Raw genomic sequence first — 11,887 nt, 5'->3', positions numbered from 1 at the left:
TCCATTGCCCAATAGGAAATGTAGAATACTCAAAGGTACTTTAAAAGTGCTTGAGTTACTTTTCTCAGGGAGTAACGTTGGAAGTACTTTTAAAGTAATTGAGTTACTTTAATCAATCAATCAATCAATCAATTTTATTTATAAAGCCCAATATCACAAATCACAATTTGCCTCACAGGGCTTTACAGCATACGACATCCCTCTGTCCTTATTACTCAGGGAGTAACGCAGTAAAGTAACTGGTTACTTTTTGTTAAAAGTAACGCAGTAACGTACTTTGATTACTTTTAAAGTAATCCTTACCCAACACTGGTTAATTCATGTAAAAATAGAACGCTCCGTTTCTTCGACAGCTCTCATTGTAGTGTAGAGCGTCAGACTAAATTTACGAACGCACCATGTCAGGTCAATCACTCTCTGGGACTGCAAGTGTTACTTGAATAAATCCTGATTTATGGTCCTGTGTTAAATCAACAACGTCGCTACGTCGTTGCCTTGACACCGTCGTGAACCCTTCGAACTTCTCCGTCACTCCATTTCGTTGCGGTGCAATTCACTGCCAGAGCGGTAGGGGGCTGCGTTCCTTTCCTGAGTGGTTATTGTCGTCTCTAGTTGATTCTGTTTAGCTTCCGGCTTTTCCGGTCACAGTGAACAATGGCGACCGAGAGAGAGAGAATCTTGCTGGAGTTGGAGTTGCTGGAAAGCAAGCAAACCAATCACAGACCTCTTGGTCTGCGCTGGGTCTGCGTCGCCTCGACGTGTAATTACATTTTTGGGGAGGTGCACGTCAGGCTACGCCGGGGGCTACGGCGAGCCTTCTGCGTAGCCACGTACCCTACGACATAGCAATGTCGTTGATTTAACGCAGGACCATAAATCAGGCTTAAGTAAACACTGACCAACGGGACCAGACTGGCCAACTCGTTTGCTCTCACTCAGTGGATGGATGATGTCACAGGAAGCTTGTGGTTGATTACTATGCCAATCTTACAAAGGAGGATGACACTGGAACGGTTTCCTCCAGTTTGTTTTGCTATCAAAGCTAACGTTAGCTAAGATACTAAAAAACTAACGTTATGGAGAACATTCCTCTTAATACCTCCCCAATTTCTGATGAGGTGGACATGATAACCCTTAATACACATATCGTTACTCATCCAGTCCTTTTGTGTTATCACATTTAACCATAGTTGTCTTTGTTTTTGTTGATGGACAGTGGCGGCTGGTTTTGAGCCATGACTCCTTCCATTCTGGCTCCCAATAACACAACAAGACCACATTTTAAGACTCCTATGTAGCCTACAGCCCTGTGGTGGAGAGGCAGGTTTTATGTCCAGCAGAAAAAATGACGTCATTGTGATGTCTGAAGCTGCTGGTCTTTCAAACAGGGGAAGCTCACTTTAAGTTTACATCATAAACATAAAATTTGTCATATTGTAGCGAGGCAGTAACTTATAAAAGAAACATTTAATTGAAGCCGCTTTTCAACCACACTCATGCCATAGAACCACAGCAAAACACACCTCAAAAATTTTCAGATGGGTTTAAACACCTGAACTGTGTCTACACCACCAGAACTGATTTTCTCTCAAAATAAATTTCCCTGGAAGGAGCAGCACCTTAACACTGGCCCAGGTAACAAACAGCGTTATCTATAGCAACATTCTCTGTGACCCTGTCATACCAACTGCACATACACAACACAACTACAGCTTTGTGATTCAACAAACAAACAAAAAAACTTACAACACTAAACAGGGTACAAACTCAACAACGCAATTTATGTCTTTATTTACAGTGTGTGTTATGTGTGTACTGTACAAACAGTGAAAATGAGCTATATCGCTTATGGAAATAAGGAACTCCGGACGGCACTCTGTCAGAAGACTCCACTCGCAAATATCTGCATGGGACTGAGCTCGAAATGCAACAATGCCAGTGTGTATTTCAAAAGCGCTGTCAATCACAAAGGGGTTCAGCCTTTTAGACAATTCCTCCAATCATCATGCATACACTGAGCATCCTGTCCTGCCTACCGCTCCATTAGGTCCCAGGGAAGCTGAGCCTCCCTGGAAGTGACGATTTTGTCGCATTTATCCAATGACCGCTTTGCTGCATGAAAAAAACCTGCTCAGTGCTGTCTCATAGGAATGCATGGAGGCTCTGCGTCCACCGTGCTGACTCGAGAATGTATGACAGGGAGGTTGCGTTTGAAAACTAGTGATAAACAGCTGACGTTTGAACATCATACTCATGATCTTAAACACATCCTAACGCACGTTTAATGCAATGTAAATTCTTATTTTAATGTAAATTCAATAGTGCATATTTGACCATTTCTTCCATGAGCCTCCCTTGTTGTCTCAGAGCAGTCGCCCCTGGTCTATACAGACTGTAGTCTACATTTCATTTGCTATGGTTGAGCTGCCTTATATATTACATATTTATATATATTGAATAATATGTTAGCTCTAAAGCTTTGAAAATGCAGTGTTTGTAGATGCTGCATTTTCCATGTGCAAACCCTGAAGATTGTTTTAACTTCACTGTTTCTTAACTGCGTGTTTCCGTTTTGGTCAACCTCATTTTCAACAAAACAAACATCACCAACACCTCCTACAGAAGTGTCTCCTGTTTTCTCTCTCTCTCAGGGTGAAGAAACTGTTGGTTCAAACTTGACTTTTGAGCAGCGCTTGCGTTCTCTGGAGCTGCGTCATGCCGAGGCCGACACACTGCTCCACGTGCACGGGGCGCTGCTGTACGAGCTGCAGGCGCAGCTGCGCAACCTAACAGCCGCCGTGCAGCACTTGAGCCACAACACGGGCTGCACAATGATCAGAAGCACGCCGCTGCTGGGCATGAAAGACACATTGCCACCAGGTACACATGCAAACAACACAGTGGTGAGGATCAGAATTTCAGTGTCATTGTGTTATGTTGTGTTAAGGCCTGTCTCTTGTCTGTCTCTGTCCCTCAGATGGACAGCACCTGTCCTTCTGTCCATCCGACTGTGCATCTCTTTATCACAATGGCGTTCGTCATTCTGGTGTTTACACTATCATCCTGTCGCCAGGTGCCACCCTGCCTGTCTACTGTGACATGGAGACCGAAGGTGAGACACATACTGGTTACTGCTCACTGTCTACACACATTATATTCACATGTGCTTTCAGTATGTTCAGCATGTGTGGGTGCATGAGGTACAGACACAAAAGTGCATATAGCTGTTTGTAAATATCTGTGTGTGTACTGAATACAGTATATGCCAGAAAATACATGACATTGGATATGTTCACAATATGCTTGGGGCCTTATGTATACATTAGTATCAGAAATGTATATGTCTACCAAATTGTGTGTATACCTTTCATTGTATTTGTACAGATATTTGAACCTGAAATATTTCTTTGTGTGTCGTGTGTGACCCAGGTGGGGGCTGGACGGTGTTTCAGCGGCGAAGCGATGGCTTGGTGAGTTTTAACCGCGGTTGGTCAGAGTACCGCGACGGCTTCGGTGAGCTGCGAGGAGAACACTGGCTGGGCAACCAACAGCTCCACCTGCTCTCCCACCAGGGCCACTACAGCCTCCGCATCGACCTGCAAGACTGGAGCCACGCCCACAGACATGCTCTGTACCACAGTTTCAGGTAGACACACAGGTAGAGAGAGAAGGCTCATACAAGGTGAATCACACCTCCCCTGAGAAATGAACAAGATCAGGCGGAACTGTCGTGGCGAAGACCTTTCATTACATTGGCTTTATACAAGCAAACATCGGCATATTGTAACCACAGTGTGTACTTTTATATAGCAACAAAAGAGGCATGACATGTAACAGTTTAGGCCTCAGGTGTGACATAACAACATAATTGGGCAGGGCTTTATATATTTACTGATCTCGTTGCTGTTGCTTCGAGTTAGCTGCTAACTGCTATCAGCTGCTTTTTTTAAATCTCCTGCGGTGGGTTGCCTACATAACACATACAAAGAAGTCCACACGCACATCCAAACCAAAAACGGGCAGGTGCTGAGCCGAAAACAGTGCATACAAAAGAAAATTAAATCAGTTCGCACAATGCAGGGCTCCAATGCTCAGTCAAATTTATTCGAATGTAAGTAACGTAAGAAACGTTACCTACATTCGAATAAATTCGCCTACATAACACACCATCAAAACGTCACACCTGTCCCAAACAGCCGGCAGTCCCCTTTACACAGACATTGATTCGAAGCGGTACTACCTCTACTGCCGGCTAAAAGGTGGGACAACACCATCCCCCCATTTCCTGATCATGTCTTTTGTACAGAATGGCGAGGCAGATTAACGGTGCAACAGTCTGGCCATGAACAGGCTGTGTAAAAGGAGGTTAGGAATACACAGGAAGTCACAGAAATATTCATATCCTGCTAGATCCATCTGTAAGCGACCTGTAATTTGCAGACCACAAATTATTAGTCAGCCACACAGGATGTTTAACAGATCAAACTTAACTGGCTAATAGCCAACAATCTAGCATTAAATATAACGATTAACACAGAAATCTGAATTTGTGGTTAAAACTAGAGCCAATCAGCTCTTTGATCACTTGACAGCCAGGCGTTTCCCATCATGCCCTGGGACTGGCAGTCGGTGGAGAGCAGCTGCATGGCTTGTAATAGCTGTGGCCACCTCAGTATTGTGAGGTTAATGTTGCCTCTGTGTGAATGATGTCAGACGCAAATCTAAGTGCCATGCATTGCGTAGCAATTGATTCTGCGCAGGCCTGTCTCATCTCAGCGAACCTAGAGCCCATGGGAAACGTACAGAGGCAACTGTTACAGACACAGGTAGTAGGGGATCAGGTAGGGGATCGGTCAAGCAAGAGGATTTGTTAGGTGTAGCATCAGTAATTAAGAGGTTGTGTTTTCTCCTCCTGCAGGATAGAAAACGAGGAGAACCAGTATCGCCTCCATGTGTCTGGTTTCAGTGGAACGGTGGAGGACTCGTTCGGTTGGTACCACAACCTGCGTGGCTTCAGCACGCCAGACACCGGCAACATCTGTGCTGAGATCAGCCACGCCGGCTGGTGGTTCCACCAGTGTTTCTACGCCAACCTCAATGGCGTCTACTACAAGGTACGGCTGTCTGCAAGAACACACCACAAAGTGTGGTAGGACCATGCATGAATATAAATAAATGTTAATGTTTAAATGTTTAACCACCAGGGGGGGCACTACTCTCTAAAAGCTCAGAACCTACTCGGGCCAGACGGCATCGTCTGGTTCACCTGGAAGGAATCCGACTTCTACTCTCTGAAGGCCGTCACCATGATGATACGACCACGCAACTTCAGGCCACGCTTGTCACCATAGTGACTTAGGTGGTGTGTCTGAGGCTGCCATAAATGCTAACAGGAGCACCAAACATGTATTATTCTGCTGCTAAAAATAATCCCCAACAAATAGAACTATTTCCACCTTTATGAATAACTTTTGCTAGAAACTAGTGTCCTGCTATTTGATAAATTGGTGAGCCTTCAAAACAATAAAACTTTATTTTTGTGAGTCATTTTCTTAAGATCTACACTTTCAATATGCGATTGTGGCAGAGAGCCACATACAGGGTGGAGAAGTCAGAAAGTATACACTTACTGGCCACTTTATTAGGTACACTTTACTAGTTACCAGGTTGGACCCCCTTTTTAATTCTTGGTGTCATAGATTCAACAAGGTGCTGGAAACATTCCTCAGAGATTTTGGTTAGCTTCACATCCATGATGAGAATCTCCTGTTCCACCACATCCCAAAGGTGCTCTGTTGGACTGAGATCTGGTGACTGTGGAGGCCATTGGAGTACAGTGAACTCAGTGTCATGTTCAAGAAACCAGTTTGAGATGATTTGAGCTTTGTGACATGGTGCGTTATCCTGCTGGAAGTAGCCATCAGAAGATGGGTACACTGTGGTCATAAAGGGATGGACACAGTCAGCAACAATACTCAGGTAGGCTGTGGTGTTCAAATGATGCTCAGTTGGACCAAAAGTCCAGTTGCCAAAAAAAAAAATCCCCCACACCATTACACCACCACAAACCAGCCTGAACCATTGATGCACGGCAGGACGGATGCTTTCATGTTGTTTTTGCCAAATTCTGACCCTACCATCTGAATGTCGCAGCAGAAATCCAGACTCATCAGGCCAGGCAACGTTTTTCCAATCTTCTGTTATCCAGTTTTGGTGAGCCCATGTGAAATGTAGCCTCAGTTTCCTGGTCTTCTGCTGCTGTAGCCCATCTGCTTCAAGGTTCGATGTGCTGTTTTTCTCGCATGCCTCCATGGAAAACATTTTTTTACTAAAACCTTAGTATTGGCATCCAGTTTTAAAGAAAGGATATTTAAGTTTCACTTCCAGTTCAGTTTTAAATTGTGAGGTTTTAATAAACTTGAACGTTTGTGGAATACTGAGCATGCCAATGGATGAACGAGACTCGGATTAAACTGCATGAGTTGTGTGACAGATTGTAAACTAATGTTTAATAGGTTTGCTGTTGTTAAACTTGGTCCCCAATCAATAGATAAATCAATGTCCTGACTGTTTTCTATGAAGGCACGCCAGAAAAACAAAGTTTACATAACTAATTCAAAACAACACAGCTTGATTAATACATATTCAAATGCCATTTCTGGGTGAATAATTCCTTTTTTTCCTCCTTTTATTTATTGTAAACTACCTCAACTGAAATATTGAGGATATAGAAGAAAAACAAAAAGACAAAAACAAAGAAAACAAAACAAACTAACAAACAAAAAAGCAATACTACTCATGTTCAAACTGATGGGAATGAAGAAAATTAGGTGGAGAAAGGAGACCAGCAGACCTGTGAATATAGAGTACACCAATCAGCCAAAACATTAAAACCACTCACAGGTGAAGTAAATAACATTGATCATCTTGTTACAATGCAATGTTCTGCTGGGAAACCTGGGGTCCTAGCATTCACGTGGATGCCACTTGACACGCATCACTCACCCGAACACCACTGCAGACCAAGCAAACCCCCTCATGGCAACATCACTCCCCAATGGCAAAACCTGTGTCAATCTGTCACACAGCAACAAACATGCATAAGAACGCACACACGAATGGTCAGGCACTTAGCCAGCACTGCCCTGAACCACCAGTATAACAGGAAGATAAGGGGATTTGGAAAAGAAAACAAAAAAACAACACAAAGACACAAGATACATCATGTAATTTATTTACTGGAACAGTTATTAATTGATACATCTACAGGACTTTCCAAAGCCACCAACCTCGTTAAACTGATTTCTGAAGGATCAGTGTAAATTCAGACAGGTGGTTTTCTCAGCAACCTGCTCAGGGGAACCTCCACAGAAATGACAACATTATTTACAGACAGATGGTAATTCATTGAGAGGTGCTGCTGTTGCCATGTGTTGGAGACAGTTTCTCCCTCAGACTGCACGAGGTGGAGGGTGTTTATGTGGGGCGCTCCCTGGGACGGGTGACGTACTGCCACCACAGAGGGGGAAGGTCTCCCTCCTTGCGGGCAGGAGGGAGGGCTTCGGTCCTTGGGCCGCTGGCTGGAGTCTCAGCCTGCAGCTGGGCGACCTGGAACCAAACAGGAGGGCACAAAAGTTTCCAACTTCACCTGGCACTTATTTTCATTATCAATTCAGTCATTAATGTTTTTCGTCTATGCATTGTCAGGGAAGTGAAAAAGTTCCATTTCTTTTTCTTTTAATTTAATCACTTTAAAGCAATGTTATGGAACATTTGACCTAAAAAAAAACAGATTCATCATCACTGTGATGCTACACTGACTTATAAAAAGGGAGAATGGTGCCGTTTTATTCCGACTCCGTGTCCCAAACGCCTGTTCTCGCATTATGTAACTTTGGTGAGCAGGTAGGAGCTCCCGGGAGGAGCAAAAACTTTTTGGCACAAGCTAACTCAGTGGCTTTTGAAGACAGTGATGTAACAACTTCAGTTTCCCATCAGAAAGTGTTATCTGATGGCAAGGTAGTGCGGTGAATAATATTCTAAATATGGTGTACATCTTAATTAATGATGATAGGTGGTCTTGTTTTCAGGTGGCTGAACAAAACAGTAATTTTACCTGCTGCTGGTTTGGAACCAAACTAACACTCCCTCCACATTTTTGTGCCCCAGCACTCCTGTCTGCTAGGGCTGGGTGCTGTTCACATTTTGACCGATACCAGTACCTGGAGTTTTGTACCAGTACCCAATGGTATATTTTCTCTGTGCTTTACTGTCTCCGTAATAACAATAAAACAACTTTCAGGGATGACGTAGTAGACTGAAACACAATTCTGCTTCTCTGCTCTTTTTTAATCACTCATGGGGCTGATCTTCTGTTTCCGTCTGTCTGCCTGCTTGTGTGTGTGTGTGTGTGTGTGTGTGTGTGTGTGTGTGTGTGTGTGTGTGTGTGTGTGTCTGCTCGTCTAACATTGATATTAGGCTTTTACTAAAATAATTCAGAAGAGAAATCAGACCAGATACTGTAACTATCACGGAAGTTGTGGCTCACTGGGAAACTGGCGGAGTGGTCTTGGAGCTCCGTGGCTGGCATTTCAGCTTCAGGGCCCTTCACAGCACTTTGGTCTAAACTCGGCGGTCTTATCTAGATGCACTCTGAGGTACCGACATTTGGCACCACTAGATTTAACACGAATCTGTACTTGGTAGTGCCAAAATAATTCGGTTGAAGTACCGAGTTCAGAACCCAACCATAATCGAAGATCAGCAAAAAGAAGAGGTGACATATGCGTGTGTGTGTGAACTGTGTGCACCTCTTTGTCCCAGCTCTGCAGCCTCAGTTTCTTCCACTGTTCTCTCTTGGAGAAGTAGTCAGGGTACATGGCCTTCTCTGAGGGATGCCAGTGGTCCAGCACCCACTCTGGGACCTGCAGGAGCAAAGCAGGACTTTAATCATGTTGGCTGACTTTTGGGATTGTCAGCATTTCACGTCCAAGAAAAACTTTTTTTTCTTGTTCCTAATTAGTTAAAACAGGCTACCTGACAACAAGTAATGTCATGAGGATTCAAAAGAACAAGTGCACTTGGCATTAAACTATGTTAATTCTCTTAAATATTTTTGAAATCTGAAGACAGAATTTCTCAGAATGTGATGGAGATTTGACTGAAGTAGATGTTGATACAATGCAGTTGCACTCTCTGTGCATGTCCAGCAGAGAGCAGTAACAACTTGACAGACAGTGCAACATCTTCTCCATTACATCAACACTCCCTCCAGGATTTTGCAGACTTTTGTTGGGCCTAAAAATTTCACATCTGCATTTCTCAAAAAACTGCAATGCATGTTGCTTTGTTTTTAGGCTTTTTTTCCTTTGCAGTGGGCATTAGTGGAATTTGCGTCAATTTTTGCGGTCACAACATCGCAACACCCTGGAGAGACTGCATAGTCCTTCACGAAAACATCCATCACACATTTGTTATGATAGTTTGATTTAGACGTAGCTCAGATTTAAGCGACAGAAAAAAATATATACCACTGTGGTTAAAAAATAAAGAAATAAGAGGCAACAATAAACCTCTTGTTGTTTTCTGTTGCTTGCTGTCTCAATAACAATTTTTTTTTTTTGAACCAATTTTTAAATCCTTATTTTTCTTAGGAATGAAAGAGAGAAAAGAAAGAAAATTCTATCCAGTGGTAACTTATATCATGGTCATTATCCAGTTAAAACACATGCAACCCTGTCTCACCTTGTAGCACTCATATCTCTCATAGGAGGTCCCTCCGGGAGAGTCGGGGAAGATGTAGGGCTGAGGATGCTGGTTTGCCCAGAACTCCTCCTCTCCTGCCTTCAGCATTTTGGTGGCCTTCACCATGTCCTTCTCTCCCTTGTTCTCATCGAAGCGAGCCCGCAGTATGCAGGCATAGAACCGGTATTTGTCTCTATAACAGGAAAACACCAAAAGTACATTTTTTAAATCATACAGCTGACAGTTCAACAGGAGACCCGTTTGTCTCCTGTAACTGCAAGACATCTAGTGAGAGAAAAATGTAGATACAGTATAACCATGACAAAAACAAAAACATGATGTATTTGTATGCAGTTACAAACTTATATGTTTTTTAATATCAATTCATCTGCCCATTATTTTCTAATTACTCATTTTGTCTATAAATAGCAGAAAATAGTATGGCAGGCCCATCACAGTTTTCTTCAGATTTTATGTTTTGTCCATTGAGTCCAGATATAGGGATGCACCAATTTTGAAATTCTGGGCTGATACTGACGTTTAATATAACAGTTAGGCCGATACCCATGCTTTTTTGTTGTTTATTTAGTTTTTCTTGTGTTCTGTTTCAAGTAGCCTAATGAAGAATTTTATTACACTACCTTTAAATGAGGACAAATACAAACATATAAATTTATGAAACAACCTTTCACATGAAATACACAAAAAAACTTTATTTTATTATATATAATCTAAAGGAGTTTTCCATCACATAAAACAAAAACTCACAAAATACTTACAATGGAGAAACTGTAACTGGCGGATGTTTTGCAGTTTGGTGTGCACTTATGTCAGCAGATGAGAAGCATTCTTGAGCAGTGATATATCTACTTCTTACCTCTGAAATGCTCAAATTTGTATGTTGTGCACAACTTCTAAAAATAACTAAATTGAAGGGGTCCTTCACAAGAATGATATAGTTATCAGGTTTAAAGCTTTTAGAATATAAACACTGGTCTCAACAGTCCAGTATGGGTCAAGGTTAAATTGAGTTTTTTTCACTTCTCTTTTATCTGCCCGTATTTATCAAGATATTTAAAGTTGTATAATGATTACATCTAAAGTGAATTATTTCATTATATCTCGACTGTTAACTGAATAAAAACAACAAACACCTTATGTACTTCATAAAATGTAAAATAATATTAAATCCCTGTATCTACCACACTTTAGACTACTTATACTGGACAGCAACCAACAAAAAACGTATAATTATAAGGTTGAAGTGGAGCAGAGTTGATGTAAAAAAAAAACAAACAAAAAAAAAAACCTAATGACAAAAACAATAAGTTTTAAAATAGTGTTTTTAAAATGGTGAGGAAATGACAAGTGTCATCCGTAATCTTTAAAGTTACGAAATTAACATTATGCATGATTCATTTTTCAGTCAATTTACATCTATTAGACTGTCTTTACTGACACTGAGTAAAGTTTAAGTAAACGTTGATTTCACTGCCGTAAATTTACAACTGTAGTTATCGATTTAGACGCTTAAGAAACACTTGTCTTTAGCAAATATAACTTTCAAACTTAACAGGACAGCATTGTGAATATATTGGTATTTCAATAAAGAATATGTGAGCTGATAATGATTTGTAATGCAGTGGAACTGACGAGACTTGAGGAATGAGTGACCTGGCTAGCAATTAGCTTAGCGGTTAGCTTAGCACCACAGCAAACAGACCGTAGTATAGCTGCGTCACGCTCAATTATTCGCTGTTCACCACGGAGGTTGAACACAGACAACTCCTCTTACCTGAAGATGCACCATGACTCCAGGTGTCTCAGTGATTTCTTGTAAAGCCGCAACACTTTCTGTTGGTGAGTAAGGTAGGCAGTGGCCATTTTCACCGTCCCCTGTCACCTTCTCGGCCGGCGGCGCGGAGGATTCTGGGACTTTGTGGACATTATAACCGTAAAAACCTATAAATGCGCAAATGTTTTTCTTGCCTTTTTCGTCGCTTTTTTTGGTCAGCATTTAATCGCAACTAATAACTAACTTAAAGCAAATACTCTCCACGATGTCGCTACTCTAAAGCGTATAGATAAGACAGGAAAATAGCCACAGTGACAGCTATCCACTAATGTGGCGTATTAATTCTTC

At 42.0% G+C, this 11,887-nt stretch overlaps 2 protein-coding genes across 4 annotated transcripts in view; one reads left to right on the top strand and one right to left on the bottom strand.

Annotated features, from left to right (window-relative positions):
- LOC126384337 (fibrinogen-like protein 1) overlaps nucleotides 1–5,491 on the top strand; it is a 9,279-nt gene extending 3,788 nt beyond the window's left edge. The window contains exons 1-6 of one of the 3 annotated variants that reach the window (XM_050035349.1): nucleotides 1,425–1,635; nucleotides 2,652–2,880; nucleotides 3,074–3,112; nucleotides 3,430–3,646; nucleotides 4,919–5,114; nucleotides 5,205–5,491. In XM_050035349.1, the coding sequence (XP_049891306.1) occupies nucleotides 2,832–2,880; nucleotides 3,074–3,112; nucleotides 3,430–3,646; nucleotides 4,919–5,114; nucleotides 5,205–5,351 (648 nt within the window). In that variant the 5' untranslated portion in view covers nucleotides 1,425–1,635; nucleotides 2,652–2,831 and the 3' untranslated portion in view covers nucleotides 5,352–5,491. Of the gene's footprint in view, nucleotides 1–1,424; nucleotides 1,636–2,651; nucleotides 2,881–2,977; nucleotides 3,113–3,429; nucleotides 3,647–4,918; nucleotides 5,115–5,204 lie in introns of those variants that run through there. The other 2 variants (XM_050035347.1, XM_050035348.1) reach the window with 2 other exon arrangements.
- A 1,722-nt stretch (nucleotides 5,492–7,213) lies between these two features.
- Nucleotides 7,214–11,682, bottom strand: ndufb9 (NADH:ubiquinone oxidoreductase subunit B9). The gene is made up of 4 exons (XM_050035355.1): nucleotides 11,540–11,682; nucleotides 9,745–9,937; nucleotides 8,811–8,924; nucleotides 7,214–7,608 (listed from the first exon to the last, which is right to left on the bottom strand). Exons 1-4 carry the CDS (start codon nucleotides 11,626–11,628, stop codon nucleotides 7,477–7,479), a joined length of 528 nt encoding a protein of 175 aa, XP_049891312.1. The 5' UTR covers nucleotides 11,629–11,682; the 3' UTR covers nucleotides 7,214–7,476.
- Nucleotides 11,683–11,887: the final 205 nt, after the last annotated feature.

Source organism: Epinephelus moara, chromosome 22 (genome assembly GCF_006386435.1).
Source record: "Epinephelus moara isolate mb chromosome 22, YSFRI_EMoa_1.0, whole genome shotgun sequence".
NCBI classification, from domain to species: domain Eukaryota; kingdom Metazoa; phylum Chordata; class Actinopteri; order Perciformes; family Serranidae; genus Epinephelus; species Epinephelus moara.
This window is presented reverse-complemented; position numbering and strand designations above follow the sequence as displayed.

Coding starts and splice junctions, on each gene's coding strand:
- ndufb9 (XM_050035355.1), bottom strand. CDS start 11,628: ATGGCCACTGCCTACCTTACTCACCAACAGAAAGTGTTGCGGCTTTAC. Junction 9,938..11,539: donor GAGTCATGGTGCATCTTCAG/GTAAGAGGAGTT, acceptor TTCCTGTTATAG/AGACAAATACCGGTTCTATG. Junction 8,925..9,744: donor AGAGATATGAGTGCTACAAG/GTGAGACAGGGT, acceptor TTGCTCCTGCAG/GTCCCAGAGTGGGTGCTGGA.